The 21,443-nt window shown below is 43.4% G+C and overlaps 1 protein-coding gene across 1 annotated transcript in view; it reads left to right on the top strand.

Moving 5' to 3' along the window:
- The window catches only part of LOC124620060 (KH domain-containing, RNA-binding, signal transduction-associated protein 3-like), a 537,488-nt gene that overhangs the window by 395,156 nt on the left and 120,889 nt on the right, over positions 1 to 21,443 (top strand). Inside the window, exon 2 of the mRNA XM_047146728.1 lies at positions 5,873 to 6,009. Coding sequence (XP_047002684.1) covers positions 5,873 to 6,009 — 137 coding nt within the window. The remainder of the gene's footprint in view (positions 1 to 5,872; positions 6,010 to 21,443) is intronic.

The following is a 21,443-nucleotide window of genomic DNA, read 5'->3' on the forward strand; positions in this document are numbered from 1 at the left end:
TAGTGCACGTCTTCCATTAACATCCAAAGAACATCAGAGGAGAATTGCTCTTGACGTCAATCTCTCTTCTTGGTTAGGTCTAGTCAGATGTTCATACTATCATACGACCTGTGGCATCCTAAGTCCATCACTTTCCTGGCCGATCACATTTACGTTGAAGATGATAAGAAAATGTGCTGCTTGTAATCGCAACAGGCTCTATTTTCCATCTGGAAAATGTGCTGATGCATGACATGGATTAGCAAGCTGCAAAAAATTCACAAGTGAGCTATAAAATATTAGATACATGCGATTGGCAACAAGTTGTTTTACCGGTTTATTTTACAAGTCACACGTCTGTAAAATGCGTTATACACATACCTATTGAAGCTGCTGTAATGACAGGGTTCTCAAGAGTAATAAATTTCGTATCATCAGGAAAGTAATCTAGTTTTAGTGAAGTTCTCGTTTTACTAAGGTTTAAAGCTCCTCTTGACGCTTTTCCGTGTTTGCGATTTAAAAATTGGTTTGTCCTGAAAATCATCCTACACAAGCACAGTTTATTCATTTTTTATTTTTATATTTACCCAGACATATTTCGACACCTATGTGAGTAGTGGAACAAACTATGTTTCAGCACAGTTTGTTAGTGCAGGTTGGCTATATCAGGGGCAAACCTGTTGTTCTGTTAAGTGCTTTTCCATGTCAACATATTATGTTAAGTGCTTTTCCATGTCAACCTATTGTTCTGCTAAGTGCTTTCCCATGTCGCTGCACTTAACCTATTGTGCCCCCACCCCCTCCCACTCCCCCACCCCCTTAGGAAGGGGGATGCTGGCGCATTTGCTTAGTGTGGGTTGCCAACATCAAGGGCAGGTATGCACTCAGTGGCAAACTTATTGTTCTTCTTTGATTGACAGGTACTTCACCTGTTGTTCTGTTAAGTGCTTTTCCGTGTCACCCCTGTTTCCTTTCGACTGACAGGCATTTAACCTATTGTTCCCCCAACCCCCTCCCCCATCCCTGCTACAGGTACAATTTCAGATCTGAGTTATTGTAATAGGCCCCCTCTCACTCGTATCAATTTGATTGACTACATAATGAAACTGATCAGTTAATTAACCTCTCTGTTGGGAAAGTGCCACCCCACCACCACGCCCCCCTGGCGGGAAGTTAAAATTCTATCAGGACAATGCAACCTCTACTGACCTAAGAAAATGCCAGGAAGATAGGTCACATTGACTACTTAATTAAAGTGATCAATTAATTAACCTCTTTGGTGGGTAAGTGCCACGCCCCCTGCCGCATTCCCTGGGTGGGAAGTTCAAATTCCATCAGGACAATGGACCCTCTACTAAACTAAGGAAATGGCAGGAAGACAGGTCACAGTGACTACATAATTAAAGTGTTCAATTAATTAACCTCTCTGGCAGGAAAGTGCCATGTCTCCCTGTCACGCCCCCCTGGCAGGAAGTTCAAATTCCATCAGGACAATGCAACCTCCACTAACCTAAAAAAAATGGCGGGAAAAAAGGGCACCTCCACTAACCTGCGTGAGTGCGCCTTGAAGTTCTGTGACGTCACTATAACTCTCGAAGAATACTAACTATATACACGAAAATAGACCCAACTTTCACCTGCAGTGGTGTGATAACAGTGGCTCGCGGCGGGGACGACGTCGACGTCAGGCGTCATGTCACAGGATGTGTTTGTTATGAACACTCTTTTGTTTAAATTATATTCCATCGATTTCACCAACCAATAGGATGGTGCGAATTAAGAAAAACAACCCCATACATGTGAAGAATACAGATTTAATTAATTTGCATAAATTTTTTATATCAATGCGGTGTTATTGGTACAGTAGTTAATGGGAGTGAGTGAGTGGGTGACATGGAGCAGAACAGCAGGTTGTGTGCAGAAACTACGTTAATTTGCATAATTTTTATGTTATACACAGTACAATTAGTTTAAGGGGGTGGGTGACAAAGAAGAATGCCCCAGAAATGGCGTTGAAAAGCATGTGAAATTCGGAAAGTGTACAAGAAAATGGTGAGAGGAAGTAACTGATTACTTAATTTGGTATCAAAGGCGGTACAATAGTTTAAGGAAATGGGGGTGACATGGAAAGCCAGGTAACGCAACAATAGGTCAAGTGCCGACAAAGGCCCAAACATTAGGTTAAGACACCCAGAGTCCAGTACCGAACCTTAGGTTATGCAGCATGTTTGCCCTATGTAATTGCTTCTTGCAAGACCTACATGTTTCCAAACAGCAGAGAATGATGGGCAAGAGAAAGCCAAACCCCCAAAAACGGAATTTTTTATAAATAAATAATGTATCCTTGAATTTCCTGTTACGAGATCCTTCCTCTCCACCAATTTCCATATATCCCATACAATGCCTTGAATCCACTAAATTGTTTAAATAAACAATATTCCACACAATGTCGAAATTGTTCAAACAATATTCCGTACACTACAATGGAATACCCTCCAACTGATCGATCAACTGAGTCTTTTTCCCACCCGCCAACAATAAGTTTGCCCCTGAGTGCATACCTGCCTCTGATGTGGGCAACCCACAGAAACAAACGGTGTCGAAACGTAGCTTGTTCCACTACTTATGTGTCATCTTCTGTGGGTCAAATTTTGAGTTCTGTAAAGTTCAATATCAAATTTACAATAATTTATCTCTTGTAGGCCTAAGAACTACAATATGTGCATTTTGCTTTGTTCCTTGTTTCAGACTTTTGCCTTAAGATTACATAGCTAAATGAACTGCATTATTATACATCGATTTTTGTACCGCTTTTCGTCGGTTTTTTGACAGCATATCATCTCCAAAACTAGCCATGAAGGAAAATTGGGTACTTGTGAACTATTTCGTTGGTAGAGGTTATGTGCATTTCTGTACTTATATTTTTCGTCCCGTTGCGTGTCTCCGGTTGATGTCTCGATCAACTGCTACTCAGTGCACTGTTTCCGTGCAGTTTTCAGAATTTTGTTTTTGTTCAGTAGTTCACCTCATATTTACCTTTAGAAAATGTGACAAAATGTGATCTGAGCAGACACTTCTTGATTTCTGTGGCGCGAATTTTGAATGTTTCGTCAGAACTAGTGTGGTGTGGCTGTTGGGAGAGGGCAGGATGGATGGGTGTGTGTGTGTGTGTGTGTGTGTGTGTGTGTGTGTGTGTGTGTGTGTGTGTGTGCGCGCGCGCTGCGCCATGAAAGAGAGAGAGCTGGAAAGAGGGGTGTGGAGGGAACCGAGAAAACAAGAGTTTTTTTTTTTTCGACATTTGAGACTGATTGTTTTATTTGGGGATGTGCCTTTGTATAGTTCATTGAGTGTTCCAAACAGAGTTTTGTTGCACAGTGTCGTATTTTCATTCAGGACCCCTCTTTCCTTGTATTATTGCTTTCTGTTTCCGCTAGTTCTCCTCTATGGTGAGTTTTTGATAGACTCTGTTGCTTTCTCTGAGGATCTTAATATCAGTCTCCATGTTTTTTGGATGGTGGTTTTCTTGTATTCGATGATCTGCAAAAGTGGAGTGTGTACTGTCACTTCTTAGGGCTCTGAGGTGTTCAGAATACCTCGTTTTGAAATTTCTGCATGTTTGGCCTATGAAGACTGACTGACTCGAAGAACAGGTTAACTAGTATATTCCAGCTTTTGGAGACTTTGTCGGCAGAAGTGTTCTTAGTGCTTAGATTTTTTTGTACTGTGTTATTTGTGCGGAATGATATTTGTAGCCCTTGTTCCTTCAGTATGTTTCCTGCCCTGTGGACGTTTTTGTTACTGCATGTTTGTACGTGCCATACTGTACTCTTTGTAGGGTGTTCCTGGTTCCCTGTGTTTCTCTGGAGTTTGTGTTCTTGGTTCTCTATTGTGGCTGGTGATTTGTTCATGGTTTCTTCTTTCGTAATTTGTGTTTTAATTTTGTTTTTCAGTTTGTTTGTCATTTACGTGTTGTATCCATTCTCTCTGATTATCTGGCGTATTGTGTTTAGTTCTTGTGTGTACCTGGGTTTGTCCAGTTAAGTTCTGTGGAGCCTGTGTAGCATGTGTCCGAAACTTAGAGTTTGTGTGCTTGGGGATGGTTGAAGCTCATGTGAATGGCTGTACTTGTGGCTGTAGGTTTCCTGAAAATTCCAAAGTTGTTTGTTGTTGATTCTGTGTATGGTAGTGTCTAAGAAATTTTCATTTTCTCTTCTTTCTCAGTGGTAATCTTCAGGCCCCACACGTCATAGTCGTAAAATCGCTATGCAACAGCTCTCGGTGGCCACCAAGAGCTGTTGCATAGCGATTTGATTCACGGATCCAGTTATATGGCTCCTTTAGTGTATAGCGATTTTACGACTATGACGTGTGGGGCCTGAAGATGGCATCAATGTAATGCCGAAACTGGTAGCATATAAGAAGTTCATAAAATAAATTTCTGCAATACATACGGCTGTTGGTAAATTATTGCATCAAGAAATACATGCTAGCCGTTGTCCCACAGTCCATAATGGATCAACGAAGAAGCGCACCTTTCGGTTGTGTGAAGTCAGCCCAGTACAATGGGCTCACGTGGAGAGGAGACAAAATGAGAGAAAATGTTATGTAGATCGGAGTTCGCCATGACCAGTCGTGAATGAAGTTGCCCGATTTGTTGTATCAGCGCGGGCTGTCCAGTGGATCTACAATGAACGGTGTGCCACTTGAAGCCATTTAACAGGGCGTGGGAACGGTGATCATAAAATGACCCTAACCGAAAGGGACCTGAGACTCGTGTCACCTCTTGTCAATAACAGTTGGTTTTAAACTCTTTCCAACCCGATAGGAGTAGTTGCAGTCGTTGAGTGCAGGTCCATCTTAACCGATTTTCGAGACAACAGTTGTCGGTTACCTCGCAAAATGCCACTGCACACAGTGATACACAAAGCTGCACCTTTTCATTGAGCCTAATAACAAGAAATATGAATAGTAGCTGGAGAGTGTAGCGTGGTCCGACGAGTCACCTCTTTTTAAATGACGCAGCGTGGCGGTAGAACTTACGATCCGATGAGGCCAGCTTTTGTTGAGAGCACTGTAGGCAAGAAGTATTTCTGTGATTTTGGTGGTTTTACGTACCATGACTTGGGCGCACTCACTCAGGTTACTGTGAATACGAACCACGGCGTTAATTTCAGCATGTCCTTTCTTCTGGATCTTCACCAGCTGGGGCCACATCGCTATTCACAGGACTGCACGCATGACTTCCTGACGTGACGGAACACTCAGGCACCCTACCACACCTCGACTTACTCTCTGAATCACCCGACCTTAATCGCATGAAAATGTCTGGGAATATTCGAAACAGCGAGTAAGGCATGGCGGGCAACATCACCGCAATTTGGCCGCTCTAAGGGATCTAATCATTGATTCGCTTTAACTGAATATGGCAACCTGAAGAAATTTGTAAGCTTTCTGGCTTGCCTATTTCATGTTGTTGTCAAATCTAGAGACTGTTTTACACGGTATTAGCTTTATGTTTCCCGTAGGTGACTAAATTTTTGCCTGATGTGCTTATTTGCACTGAAATTTGGAGAGATATGTCCTGATGTGGCATCTATCCCATGTGTTTTACTACCATAATATAATCTGATCGATTTCTTAATAAAATAGTACAATATTTATTAGTGTGAGAAAGTTTCCAGTGCCTTTAGACGTTGTGAAATTGGACATTAAATACTGGTCTTGACGTTAACTGTGGCACTATGCGCATTTCAATATGGTAATGTATACAAATAACGTATATGATGATGTGCCTCGTTCGTGTGTCTGCAAAAAAATACAAATTGTATAATAACCATTGCATTGTCTTCGTTTGAAGCGAACGTGCTGAGTGTAAATGTTTGTGTCGTTCCAGAGGTGACGAAAGAGGTGGCCCGCGTGCAGGCGCAAGGTCGTCCCCTGCCCCGAGAGAGCAAGTATGTGGACATTTACCGCGAGAAGCCCATCCGCGTCGCAGTCAAGGTGCTCGTGCCCATCAAGGAGCATCCAAAGGTGAGTACTCTCAACGAGTCCATCTGATTCTGTTTTCTTTTGAGTTATTTCTCGACTATCACTTCACTTTCCCTAATGTTTACCAATATCACCCACACCACAGTTTCAAGCTTCTACTACTTTTTATACGAAAACCACCCCCACCACCTTACACTTCGTAGCAGAAGTTGGTAATTTGTAGAGTCTGTTACATCAGCAAATATCTTTTCTCTAGACACTGAAAAAAGGTCGTATTGGCGTTGTCTTTAATCTAAGTAATCTTAAAAAGTCACATTGTTATGACTGCATCTTGGAGACGAAGGTTACCTGTCTAGAGCGTGTAGTTTGTAGTGTGTGTTCGTTGATGCGCACCGATGAAGTGAGCAGGGTTTGGCATGCTGTCTGTACGCATTTCCCTTATTCCCGTAGTCGCTGTAACTTGTTGTTGTTGTTGTTGTTTCCGCCGTCGTCGTCACTCCGAAGACTGGTACATGCAGCCCCTTCACGCTACCCAGTAGTGTGCAAGCCAATCATCTCTGAACAACTGCTGCAAGCTACATCCACTTGAATTCACTTACTGTATTGACGCCTTGGGCCTCCCTCATTAGCCTGCACACTTCCCTCCGGTACGAAACTGGCTATTGCTTGTTGCCTCCTGATGTTGATTCCTTGTTTTAATCAAGTTATGCCGTAACTTTCTTTCCTCCTGAATTCTATTCAGTACCTGGAGAAATTTGTTAACATCCAGTATAGATTTAAGTGTCAGGAAGTCATTTCTGAAAGTATTCGTATGGAGTGTAGCCATGTATGGAAGTGAAACATGGACGATAAATAGTTTGGACAAGAAGAGAATAGAAGCTTTCGAAATGTGGTGCTACAGAAGAATGCTGAAGATTAGATGGGTAGATCACATAACTAATGAGGAAGTATTGAATAGGATTGGGGAGAAGAGAAGTTTGTGGCACAACTTGACCAGAAGAAGGGATCGGTTGGTAGGACATGTTCTGAGGCATCAAGGGATCACCAATTTAGTATTGGAGGGCAGCGTGGAGGGTAAAAATCGTAGAGGGAGACCAAGAGATGAATACACTAAGCAGATTCAGAAGGATGTAGGTTGCAGTAGGTACTGGGAGATGAAAAAGCTTGCACAGGATAGAGTAGCATGGAGAGCTGCATCAAACCAGTCTCAGGACTGAAGACCACAACAACAACAACAACCTCGACAGCAGTTACGCGATCAACCTATCTAATCGTCAGCATCCCTCTCTGCACCACATTTCAAAAGCTTGCCTTCTCTTCTCGTCTGAATTGCGCGTCGTCCACGTTTCACTTCCGTACAAGGCAACCTCCAGACAAATACCTTCAGAAAAGACTTTCTCTTCTTGAGAAATGCTTTCTTGTCATTACCTGTCTACATATTATAGTCTCTCTACTGCGGCCGTCATAAATTACTTAACTGCCCAAAAAGCAAAATTCGTCTACTGCTTTTAGTCTCTTTCTTAATCTCAGCATCGCCAGATTTAATTCGATTACATTCCATTACCTTTTTTTTTGCTTTCGTTGGTCATTTTATATCCTCCTTTCAAGACATCGTTCATTCCATTCAACTGATCTTCCTAGTCCTTCGTTGTATGTGGCAGAATTAGAATGCCATTGGCAAACCTCAAAGTTTTTATTTCTCTTTTCCCTGAACATTAATTCCTTCTCCAAATTTTTCTTTGGTTTCCTTTACTGCTTGCTCAATGTACAGAGTGAATAACACCGAGGATAGTGTAAACCTTGGCTCAATCCCTTTTCAACCACTTGCTTTCCTTTCATGCCCTTCGACTCTCAGGACTGCCTTCAGTTTTCTGTGCAGGTTATATATAACAATTCGCCCGCCGTATTTTACCTCTCCTTCATTAAGAACTTCGAAGAACGTATTCCAGTCACCACTGCAAAAGCTTTATATGTCTACAAATGTTAGAAAAGTAGGCTTACCTTTCCTTAACCCATCTCCTAAAATATTTCGTAGAGTCATCAGTGCCTCGCGCTTTCCTATATTTCTGTAGAACCTGAGCTGATCTTCCCCGACAAAGGCCTCAACAACTTTTTCCATTCTTCCGTAAATAGTTTGTCTCAGTGTCTTACAACTATGTCCTATTAAACTGAAAGTTCGGTAATATTTAATTCTATCAGCACTTGCTTTCTTCGGAATTGAAATTATTGTGTTCTTCTTGAAGTCCGATGGCATTTCCTCCGTCTCCTCCATCATGGCTGTGTCACCCAAGGATATCAGTATCAGTAGTTCTTGAGGAATTTAATCTACTCCAGTGGCAGTGTTTCGACTTAGGTCTTTCATTGTTTTATCAAATTCTTCTCGCAGTATCATATCTCTCATCTCATCTTCATTTAGGCGTACTTCCTGTTCCCTTTCTGAACTGTCCAATCACATTAACGACCTTTCGCAGGGCGAACTGCTGCGAGACTTGCAGGAAGTGTGTCAGTGAGGTTCTGGAAGCTACCGCCAGGAATGTGGAACCATGACGACTCCAGTGCCGTAGACAGCTGCGCTAGGTTTCTCGGATGAGGATCCATGTCGTGCACAGCCCGATCGAAATGGTCCCACATATTCTTGGTTTTAAATCCGGAGAGTTTTGTGGTCAGGGGAGTTCGGTAAACCCATGCTCGTGTTCTTCGAACCATACGTACACAGCGAGCTGTGATCCATTGCATTGTCGTGCTGATAGATGGCATAGTACCGAGGAAAAGCACGCTGCATGTACTGGTGGGCACGGTCCCAAAGTGTGGATGGACCCTTGCGTTGATCTGTTGTTCCTTCTACTCCCACCTCTGACATGGACCCTTCAGACGATTGTTGCAGGGCCGTACGCATCAACGACCATCTATCTGATGGAGAATAAAACGTAATTGATCTGAAAAGGCCATCTAGTGGCGATACTGGTTGCATGAACCAGGCACCTGCTGCAGAGGCCATTATGCGGCAACATTCGCTGAACAGTCGTTACGGAGAGACTGTTGGTAGCCCCTTGGCTCGTTACGGAGAGACTGTTGGTAGCCCCTTGGTTCATCTGGGCGGTCAGTAGCTCAACAGTTGCACGAACGTTGCACGTCCATTCGCCCGCACACATTTCCGCTGCCGTCGTTCACCCATGTCATCTGTGGCCTTTGGTGCACCACATCTGCCTCGGCACCGGTTTTGTACAGCCCCATTTTCCCATGCACGGTATACTTCAACAACGGCGGCACGCGAACAGTTAACAAACTTAGCCGTTTTGGAAAAGCTTCCACCTTTGTTCCTAAAACCGATGATCATGTCGTTTAGGACGTCAGGTAAGTTGCTACGTTTTCGCATTGATTTCCGCATGCTGCTGACACCCTGGGCTGCTAGTACTGTCATCTGCCCTGTCTGAGTGGTTATTACACGTTGACGTCGAACATAGGCGGTGGCCACTTCAACATAGCCGGACTGTGCACAGTATTGCCTTCAAGATCATTTCCCCTGATTAGCCACACTCTACATTTCTTCCACCTTGCAGCTTTCCCTTCTTTACCAGTACTGGTTTTCCATCTGAGCTCTTGATATTCATACAGCTGCTTCTCTGCTCCAAAGGTATCTTTAATTTTCCTATAGGCGATATCTATCTATCCCTTAGTTATATATGCTGTTGTGTCCTTACCATCCTCTAGCCATTCCTGCTTAGCCGTTTTGTACTTCGTCAGTCTCATTTTTAGGCGTCTGTATTCCTTCTCGTCTGCGTCATTTCTGCGTTTTTATGTTTCCTTTTTTCATCAATTACCGTCAGTATCTCATGTGATATTCAAGGATTTAGACATGTCCATGCCTTTTTACGTATGTAGTCTTTTCCTGCCTTCCTTATTTCGTGTCCCCAAGCTACACATTCATCTACTTTATTCTTTTCCCTAGTTTCCGTCAGACGTTGCCTATTGATTCTTTGAAACTTTCAACAGTCTCTGATTCTTCCAACTTTCACGTGTCCCATCTTCTTAATTTCCTAACTTTTTACAATTTCCTCATTTTTAGTCTACGGTTAATAACTAATAAATTATAGTTAGAGTGTAGTTCTGTTCGTCTTTCAGTTTAAAATCTGCACGGAAAGGAAAGATAGCCAGTTTTCTGGACAGGAAAGGACGCATACAGATCATGACACGGCTTTTATGACTCGCTTGCGTGTAAATGTCTTAATGGCGCCATTGTATGTCATGTGTTCACAACACTTAAGGAAATACTGATATTACTCTTAATTGACGCCGCGTGGGATTAGCCGAGCGGTCTAATGCGCTGCAGTCATGGACTGTGCGGCTGGTCCCGGCGGAGGTTCGAGTCCTCCCTAGGGCATGGGTGTGTGTGTTTGTCCTTAGAATAATTTAGGTTACGTAGTGTGTAAGCTTAGGGACTGATGACCTTAGTAGTTAAGTCCCATAAGATTTCACACACATTTGAACATTTTTTTCTTAATTGACACACATGCGCTCAACAATTCCTTAACTGGAATGCTGCTGATAGTCGACGGGAAACATTCTTTGGAGATTCACATGCTCCGCTCCCTAGGTCAGATGGACGCCGTCGTGTATTGCGAGACGCTTTGGAGCACAAACTCAGCGCGACCATTGCTGCCAGCGTTATGATCTGCATAAAGTTTACGTCGCATTTTTTGGCGCCATTAATCTATTTATGACGCACTCCTAACTGGTTATGAATCCATACGAGTAGATCTCGTTCAGCCGTTCGTGATTTTGTCTTCTCTTTCGAAGATTAAATCTTTAACCACATTTTGCACTAAGTTATGTGGCTAGAAGTGTTCACCAGTGGATGGAAGAAAATAGTCGAGAGTTCAAAAATACTGCCCTGGTCTGCTGATTCACAGGATGGCAATGGAACTTACCTTGTGTATTTTCGTTTGTCTCTTAACCATTTCAAGCAAATTAGTCGGCGACTCACATCCTGAAGACATGAACAAGACAGGAAATAAGTCCGAAATGAAAGCACTTTTGAATATTGCGTCAGCTTGTTTCTAAATTGGTAACCAAGCAACATTACGAAACGGAGAAAAGGTTGAAGTAATTTCAGTCGTTTCCAGTTAATTTATAAGGGAAAAAAATGCAGGCCCTGCTAGTGCGAAATCAAGGTCAATTCTTACCTTTCGTGAGCGCTTTAGCCAACAAATGACAAGGAATGTTAGAAAAAAATTGTCTTAAAGACAGAATAACTAGCAAATAACCATGGTCTCAAAATTTCAGCTGAAGGAACAAAATTCGTGACAAATGTAAAAAATGCACCGGAATTCATAGAAACTGAAATAGGTAAAATAGACTAAGTAAATTATGCAATAGAATGAACTTGAAAATTTTGCAGTAGCTATGGAAAGAGCATATGGTTTGACAAAGTATATTTACAATAAGAAATGCATTTTTAGACAAATAAAACTTTTAACACTATACCACAGTGGTATGACTATAAGCTGGACAGAATAGAGGCACCTGAGCGACGGATTGTTAAAAAGATAATGAGTGCAGTACAAACTACAGATGGCAGCAAATGGGAAGTAATGAGGAGATCTACAGAAATATAAGGAAAATAGCAGAAGTGACGGCTAAGCGAGGATTAACCCTTTTGGGTCATCTCTACTGAATGAAAGAGGACTGGCTAACGAAACAAATATTTCCCCGTGTCTGGACGAAGAAATCGGCAGTAGCATCCGTATTAAAGAAATACCTAGGAGAAACATGGACAGAAGAAAGGAAAAGACAACGCGGGGAGAAACTGGAGCACTGGAAAAATAGGAAACACCAGAGCAATTGAAGGTGTTACGTAATTCTGGTTGGTGAATTCGAAAGGAAGAAAAAAAAAAAATCTAATGACACAAGTATAACGTAAAAACATATTTGAATGACGTCGGGCGAACCTTCTTTGTTTTTCACATATGCCGTGAATCATGTTTACGAAAAGCGTCTTGTGATTTATAAAAAGCCGTTGCTGATTTGCTTAGGGAACGGCGTTCTACACTCCTTGGCATCCAAATACTCGTATTTGCTGTCGTTCAGTGTGTGCTCTGCAAGGAGTCTTTCTGATGGTAGACACCAGCATAATATAATGTACACTGCTGTATCTTTATCGTCCTGTCTTGCCAATCTCAGTGGTCAGCGCGTTACGCTGAGGAGCTTGAAAGAGAAGTGAATTACTTTTGGAGGGCCGGCCGTTGTGGCCGAGCGGTTCTAGGCGCTTCAGTCCGGAACCGCGCTGCTGCTACGGTCGCAGGTTCGAATCCTGCCTCGGGCATGGATGTGTGTGAAGAAGTTAGGTTTAAGTAGTTCAAAGTCTAGGGGACTGATGACCTCAGCTGTTAAGTCCCATAGTGCTTAGAGCCACTTCTGGAGGAAACATAGCGGCATTGAATATGCACAATAGGCAGTGATATGTGAAACATTATTTTCAAGTAAGCGCCGTAGGGAAGTGGTAAAGAAAAGTTTCGAAATTCTACTGAAACCAGTTGTTTATCTGATGCTCCATTCTGAAATTGAACAGAAAGGAGGAAAATCAACAGCTTTGAGAAATATTATGAAGGAAGTGGCTGATAGCGAACTAAGAATGTTGAGGTAGTATTCGCAGCATTTTTACGTATCACCAGTTACAGTGCTACAGTATTTGATGTTGTACAATCAGACTCTCTCTTCAGGCTGAGAGCAAAGAGGATAATTGGAAGTACTAAATCTTGTTTCCGGGGAGAAGGCGCTCGCCCGCTAAACCAATCCATGCACGCTGCAGGGGGCCGCCGTGTGGTTGCGTCGTGTGACGGGCGTTTGCTCCGTATCAAGGGGTGCTTTCTGCGGATAAACCGGCAACGAGTTCACCAATCAAGTTACCCGGTTCATACCCCCCCTCCCCCCCCCCCCCTCTCTCTCTCTCTCTCTCTCTCTCTCTCTCTCTCTCTCTCTCTCTCTCTCTCTCTCTCTCTCTGTGTGTGTGTGTGTGTGTGTGTGTGTGTGTGTGTGTGTGTGTGTGTGTGTGTGTGTTTCTCATTGTTATTACATTTTGAGAGGGCAGGGCCAGTGGAGTCTTGTCCCGTCTCTAGACTGCTAATTATTGAGAGAAGCTAATCTCATGTTGAGGCTTACACTCTCGTAGATTAATTCAAAAGTGCTGTTGTCGAAATGCAGGCGTCGGAATTAAGCCCGGATCAGCGCAGGCGTCAAGTTCAAGTCCGGATCAGGCAATCAGTTGTACCTTATTACAAATGTTAAACGTAGAGTGCACCCACCTAAATTCTAAAAACATCAGATTGCACTAGCATCTGCTAGGCTTGCGAACAACAATACTCTGGTGTTGACCATGTGCATGTTGTTGGGCGTATTGTAAACTGCTGTAAGACTGTATCATACACCTACTACTTTCAAAAAGAACGGGTCATCCGACCTATTTGTTTGGACAGAGAGATGTAAGGGTATGTCCATTAAATTTCGGGCATGCAGCCGCGCAAATAAAGTTTCCTCCGCTGGTATTTCGGCCGCGTATCGTCCGGCCATCCTCAGAGTGAGTTACAAGACTGACGACAAGATGCCAAGCGCGGCCTTATATGCTCCACCGCGGCGGTACTGCGCATGCGAGTCACAGATGCTTGTCGGCGGCAGAGAAATACGCTTACACATGCGCCGCCTGTGGCGAAGGCGTACAGACATTCGATTCTCTTATCGATGTATGATCGGCGGCAGTGACATCATGACGACTTCTCTGCAGTTTAATTACCCCAAGAGCCTGATTCCGTGCTTTGTCCAAATTAAAACCACCATCTCTATTTATGAAATTATTAGCTAATCTAATCTCTATAGCTTTCTTTAAGACAGATTCCCAAAAGGAAGAAATGGATGTTAAAACCTTCACATCTCTGTAATTCATGAAATGCCCTGTATCGATACAATGTTCGGCCACAGCTGACTTGTCTGGCTGTAATAAGCGTCTGTATCTTCGATGCTCCACACACCTCTCATGATCGGTGCGTGTTGTTTGACCTATGTACGACTTCTCACAATTTCGACAAGGAATCTGATACACACCCGCTTGACGAAGCTGTAAGTCGTCCGTGAGCCGAGTAAGGAAAGAGCGCACACATGGCAAGAACGCACTACATCTGAAGGAACTATCTTCTTCCCCATCACATACCTGCATTCTAGGTTTTTCGTTCAGTGCTCTACGAATTTGTTGCGGGGAAAATGCATTCGATTTAAAAATGCATTTGAGGTATGTGAGCTCTTCTTGCAAATTGTCTTAGTCGGATATACAGTGTGCCCTATGCACTAAGGTCTTAAGGACACCCAAGGTCTGTGAAAATGCACATGTAAGGGTATGATTATGAGTGGGCTGTCTTTGGTCGCTGAGTAGTCCAGGCCTCCGTAACACGCACACCACTTTCTTAACAGCTTGTTGGGAGTCGCCTCAAACTTGATGCCTTGGGACACACTACCTGTTACAGTGGCTGCTGGGTGCCGCACTGCCGCCATATCCTGTGGCGTATGTAGTACAAGCAGCAACACGTGGCCACAGCCGCGCGTGCTATCTTGCGAGCCAACCGCAACATCCGAGGCGCGGCTAGTTCCGTTATATCGAGGCGCTGACGCTACTATATGGACACCCAATTTACTATGGTGTGCAGCGCTGTTCTTACGAAAACAGGCGGCGCCGTGACTTCACAATCACTCGGTGCGCTTAGTACACGCACCAAATTTAGCACTGATGTTTAGCCTAAAGTTTGTGCCTGACTTACGGAAACATAAGAATGGCATAATAGCGTTATAGAAAATACATTTGTCAGAATTTTAAATTACATACGTACACAATTGATGTTAATCATTTCAGTTGAGTATTTCGAGGGCTGGGAGTTACGAGAGAACTGCGTATTTCGCAAATGCTGTTGCTGCAGCTGATACCAATTTATTAATGTGACTCGATGTAAACGTATACTGTGGCAAAAAATAAACGCCGGTAGTGGGCATTGCTTGTCAACATAATTTACAACCACCAGAATCTGGTCCCGTTTGTTTACAGCACCACAGTGCACGGTACCAATATGTTCGAAAAAGCCGGGTGCGAAAATGCTATTTTAGAGAGTCAAATGTCTGGTTCTGTTGATTACAGAGATGAAGGGTCAAGTGTTCTGGATAGCCCCTGATGTAGCGATAACTGCATACTGTTCGCGCAAAGTGAGTTGAGACGCGGCGCAGTGGCTGATGGGAGCGACCGTAAACGAAAAATCGGCTTACAGTCGTTCCCATCAGCCAACGGGCCGAGTGTCAACTTCGTTTGCCGAATACTACCTGTCGGAAGAACGGGTATACTGTAGCTGTCCTACAGCACAGGGTCAAAATTTAAACAATACACACTTCCTCCAGCCCAGGCAAATCGAGCAAATCGGTTGATTCTTTTGCGTTGGGTGTGCTTTAGGATGGACCGTAGGCGTGTTAAAGCACAGTTTGTTCTTGCGTAGTTGCAGAGAAAACAATGAAAAACTATGATTTTGGGTACGATAAGTATTGAGGGGACGGCCATTTCGGTAGTTTCTACTCATGGCAAATGGTCGAAATTTTTACCGTATGTTGTTAATAAGATGCTTTTGGGCTATTGAAACTTTTTTCGACATTGTTATCCGTTGCGGAAATCCAGAGGTAATATCCGGTTTGAGGCGTAAATGTAGTTTTAGCTGACGTAGGGAACACATGTCAAACGTTCTAGTGTCATCACAAGTGTTCTGAGGTAACAAAAATTGGTTTTTAGTCAGCATTTTTTCACCTGTAGTACTGTATGCACTGTGTAATGGGTTCTTCACGCTCATACAAATGTGAGCAAAGTGATACTGCAGCGACAAAAAAATGGGCTAGAAAGGGTCTTAACATGCCTGGAAAGAACATGAAACGACTACCAAAAATTATGTAAAACTGGAAAGACTCCGAATTGAGTTAAGCATTTCTTATAATACTTTACTGTTTTAAGAGACAAATAAGCTGGCCGTTTTCTATGAATTGCGATCGACTGGTAAAGTATTAAAAAATGTAAAGCAAACGATTCTATGTGAAACTTACATTTTCCACACTTTTTGTTTTGTCCGTGAATGGGGAACAACAAATAATAGTAGGCGTGAGTAGACAGAAACTTTATTCCGCAACAAGGGAAAGCCGAAAACATAATAATACTACACTACAATACTGGGCTAGAGCAGCCATTGGAACGACAATCAACAGAGTTTGTGGATGAAACAGAGGCTGAAGTGCCGTGAAGAGGAATCTCTGAATGGTCCAGTTCCAGAGCGGGTTTGAAATCCAGATGAAGGCGAAACCAATAGCATGGCGTCTTGGTATCAGCGGCGTTGGAGTCCAGGACGAGACTGACTAAAGTCAGATCCTGTATGCGCTTATAAAACCGCAGGAGGCCCGCAGCGGATGAGGCAACTGCGGCGTAGCATAGCGTGATGGGCTCGGTACGGTCTTGCAGCCATCTGACATGGGCACGCCAGCCGGGTGTTGCTGTGTTACCGCTGAGGCAGCTATATGCATGGGCCGCGCCTGCGTTGTCCAGCTAACTGGCCGGCGCTGTGCATGTGCTATGAACGACTCGGCGTGGACTGCGTAAACTCAAAACATTTACTGAGCTAAGTAATTCGTTTCATGTAAGCAGCACACCCTGCTGTAACAGGGAAAGAAGCGAACCAGTTGAAAAATGCTTCTGTCGCAGGACAGAAAAGGCTAGTATCATCCCTTTAAAAGACTTACAGGAGAGTGGGAAGCAGTTTCCTCATTCGCCTTTCTTACCAGAAGCTTTGGCATGCGATCATATTCGTGATTTTTTTGTGCTGAAAGGGAGTAGCAGAGAGACAGTGAAGGCGGAAGAGAGAGGACACACTGCCAATGAGAGAGAGAGAGAGAGAGAGAGAGAGAGAGAGAGAGAAATGGGTGGAGATAAGAGCAGTGGGAGCAAAAGAGAGGACATAAGGAATGCAGATGAATGGAGATCATACGTAGGCTAGGAGATCAGGACCTTCCCAGACCTGCGTAGTTTATCACATTAGTGTAGGGGAGGACGCATTTTGAACAAAATTTTAAACACTTGCGTGTAGGGGAAAAATAAGTTGGAACCACAGAAGTTTGGAGTTACCGAGCTGTTGAAGATAGTGGCAGTGGGAAAGAAATACAAAAAGATACAGTTTAAGTGAGAGAGGAGACAGGGATGTATTGTAAATCAACGGTAGAAAAAGGAGACAGTAGGAGAAGAGAGACACACACACAGCAGTAGCAGTGAGAGGGTCCTGAGTATGAAGGCTTAATTACAAAAAGAGACTGGGTAAAAGGATTTACAACGCGTTAAAAGAGCGCTAATGTGTTGGCACACCAGAATATCTGGTGAGGAAGACGCTATGAGGACTGCGGCAGCTGATTCCCCGCTTTTCTGCCAGTCTTATAAACAGGAACATATTCGCCGTTTTTGTGCTCCGACAGGAGCATTTTTTAACTGCTTTTCAAATGACTGTTCCCAAGAATTTTGAAAAGAAAACCTTACCTCAAGAAAAAATTGAACAAATAGCTACTAAAGCGGGAAACTCGCATCGTTGTAATAGTACTGTAGAACCCCTTGGTCCAACATCTTGAGGACCACAGCCATTTGATTTATGAAACGATAGCCATCGTTAACTGAAGAGTCGAACAGTTTCAATCATCGACTCGGAGAGATTGTTACATGAACGTGGGCAAATACTGATGCCATCAAGAACGTGTTGAAATCAGACAGCCCTTCGCTGTCTGAACGCTCCAGCTATACTTGATCAGCTAAAGCTGGCCGACCTAATGGCGGACGCTACAGGGCTGCAAATTTTCCTAAATAGGAAGAGAAGCATGTTATGTACAAATTTCAAAAGCAAACAGATGGACAACTGCTGTAGGTAAATTTTGCGTGAAGTGGAGGGTTTTGAGCAGCTTTTACAGTCGATGATTTAAGACACTTATAAATTCAGTGTAAAGTATTTTCACACGTAATGCAGTAAGTGTAACTAATGATCAAGTCGCATTACTTTCAGCTTAAATTTTTTTTGATAATAACTGCATTGAAAATTTGAGATCAGATGAAATTTCAAATGATTCAGAGATCAGCCACACTTGCAGGTTCATCGACGATGAAAGTGAATGCTGCCGTAAATGGCACTTAGCACTAACAGTGTACATTGCAACATCGTACTAAAGTTAGCATACTCCTCGCAAAATTTTTAGCACCTCTGTGCTCTGTAAAATACTGGTAATGACACTAGCACTGAGTACGCTTGGATATTTGCATATTTGTACCTCAAAAACCGCGCATGAAATGTAACAGAAGAGAATCAAACAGTGGAAGTCCAGGATGGAATGTAACAATATTTTGAGAAGGAAAGTTGCTATTCATCATCTAGCGGAGATACTGAGTCGCAGATAAATTACAGCTTTTGGCCATTAACCTTCCTCAACGACACACACACACACACACACACACACACACACACAGGCAGTGTGGTTTGTGTGGTTTGTTTGCGTATGTGTGGCTATTGTTGACGAAGACCTTAATGGCCGAAAGCTTTAATTGTGAGAGTATTTTTGTTGTGCCTATCTGCGACTGAGCATCTCCGCTATATGGTTAGTAGCAACTTTCCTTCTCATAATAGAAGATGGACACCGAGGTTTTGGTATTCGAAACCTTTCCTTTTCTTATGGCCGCGCGGGGTAGCCGACGGTCTGGCGCCTTGCCACGGTTCGCGTGGCACCCCCTGTCGGAGGTTCGAGTCCTCCCTCAGGCATGGGTGTGTGTGTTTCCCTTAGCGTAAGTTAAATTAAGTAGTGTGTCGCCTAGGGACCGATGACCTCAGCAGTTTGGTCCCATAGGAACTTACAACAGATTTCCAATTTTCCTTTATTACGGCACCTAATTGTGTCGGTGTTTTCAAATAATGACGCACAACGCGTTAACACGATGCCTTGCAAAGTAATTACGTCTTTACAGTAAGTAAAGAGCATAATTTTCAACAAAGGCATACAGAAAAAAAATTCGTAAATATCGAGCCATATAGAGAAACGTGCTCAGCGGCAAGCAAGTCAACAACAACCGGAAAACCTGCGCAGAACTAAAGATGCGTATTCTGCTAAAGACTCAGAGAAGACAATAACAAACAAAAAAATTTCTTGCGTATGTAGGTATGGTCGCATTACATATTTTCCTTTCCTAATAGTTTCGACGATGGTCAATTCTTGATACACGTACGAATAATTTCGTGTAGTGAAAGCGTCACGAGTAGATAGAGCGCACCTGCTTAGTTAGAAACAATGCTCTAGCCGAAGTTTGTGTGCTTCGGCAGACATGTGGCTTTCTGTGCGGAATTGCTCCTCTCGGTAGCTGACGCACGGGCACCCAACCACGTAATGTGCCCCCCCCCCCCCCCCCCCCCCCCCCCGGGAGCCCGGGAGGCGCGTGTGATTGCATTCTTATCGCGGACCGCCCAGCGCATTCTCCGCCCGAGAAAAGTGAATTCGGCAATTCCGTTAAGACGCCGGTGACTCCCCGTGGAACCAATTTCCCCGTAGTTTATGAAGTCTGTGGCCGAAAGTGGAAGGGCAGCGGAGACAGAAAAAAAGAAAAAGAAAAGAACTTTTTACAATCAAGCGGTCCATAGAAACAACTTCTATCAGGCAGAGATTCAAGAACATTTCACGTAAATACCTACGTATGCGAATTGCCTGCATGAATTACAAGCCGGCCGAAGTGGCCGAGCGGTTAAAGGCGCTACAGTCTGGAACCGCACGACCGCTACGGTCGCAGGTTCGAATCCTGCCTCGGGCATGGATGTGTGTGATGTCCTTAGGATAGTTAGGTTTAAGTAGTTCTAAGTTCTAGGGGACTTATGACCACAGCAGTTGAGTCCCATAGTGCTCAGAGCCATTTGAACCATGAATTACAACGCTGTTCGTTGTAGAAGATCAATTTTTATTCATTATCAATGTCCTTTATTTTTATTCGTGTCATGTTAGAGATTGTATTGATAATTTAGAGCGGGAAATAAGGTCATCCAGAGTCTTAGCGCAGCCTGTGTTACTCTTTTCTACATCATACTTTATCGAGTGCTAAACCTCTATGTTTCGGCAGTACTGAAAAACAATAATTATTCGTTTTTCAAACTGCCACTTGATATGGCAATTACTGTGTTTAGTAACTGATTCAAGTGCGAGATACTTCTACCGTTGACCTCCTTACTGACAACGAGGACCAAGGCGTCATATGTGTAACTCTGACATTGGTTAACTGTGACCATTTTTTGTGGAGGTAACCGTGATATTCTGCCTTTAATTTTAAAGACGAGAAAAAAGGGGATGGTGAAATGTGATACCAGCACATAACCTACACCTTTAATGTAGCATCATGTTTTCCATCTGACGTTACATATAGACACTGTAGAGTGATTAGGGATTTAATGCAGGACCTTGATGGAATCTCTGGTGGTCATCTACTTGTCTTTTCGCCACCTACCCTGTCCGCGTTAACCAAATACGGTTGAAGGAAGAACACGTAATTAAATGCGTGTAGTCTTGTAGATCATAATCTTTACTTTGTTGTTAAATGTGTGTTGCACTTGCCTTGATTAGTGGCGCCAGACTAATTTGCCCATTCTTATCAAATTTAAACCTGTATGTTATTTAGTTATCAGTAAATGGCCAACATGCAGCCATTCATGAAAAATCATGCGTATGCAACCTGTAAACTGATTTGTTCAGCATCATTGTAGATAGAAATTGCGCAGTCGCAAGTGATCTATGAAGTCTGTAATTTTCTAACATGTGTCGGCGACACGTTCATAGTTCGACTCAGCGATGAGGATAAATTGGTATTTCTTGAGCAACTGGACTACATTCATGAAAAGATAGGGTTTACCATGGAACGGGAAGTGAATTGCTGTGTACCGTTCTTGGACGAATCAGGTCGACGTTAGGGGAGTGGATTGTTAGGCAGTTGCGTGCACCGTAAGCCCACCCATACTGATTTACGCTTGCAGGTGTCCAACTACGACCATTCTTCGCAAACTATCAGCGTACTCAAAATTTTTTTTACATACGATCTATGTAGTAGTGTCCGACTGTGGCAGCCTACGGGACGAACTGGTACAGTATTGCTGAAAATGGATACACAAAACATCAGAGTAAGAGAGCTCTGCAAGCGAAAACACCAGACCAACCAAAGGGAGAGCAGGTAGAAAGTCTGTGGCGTTTCTACCGTAAGTGCGAAATGTTTTTCGAAAACGCAGGTTAATGAAGAAGCGTAAAATGAATGTGCCTTCGGCCGCAGGCCAGGACGGGCAGATATTCTGGGACCTGTGAAGATGATATGTTTTAACGGAAAGCAAGTATTTATGAAACTCTCTGCGGGTGAGGTGTAAGTTGTT

This window comes from Schistocerca americana, chromosome 6 (genome assembly GCF_021461395.2).
Source record: "Schistocerca americana isolate TAMUIC-IGC-003095 chromosome 6, iqSchAmer2.1, whole genome shotgun sequence".
NCBI lineage: Eukaryota > Metazoa > Arthropoda > Insecta > Orthoptera > Acrididae > Schistocerca > Schistocerca americana.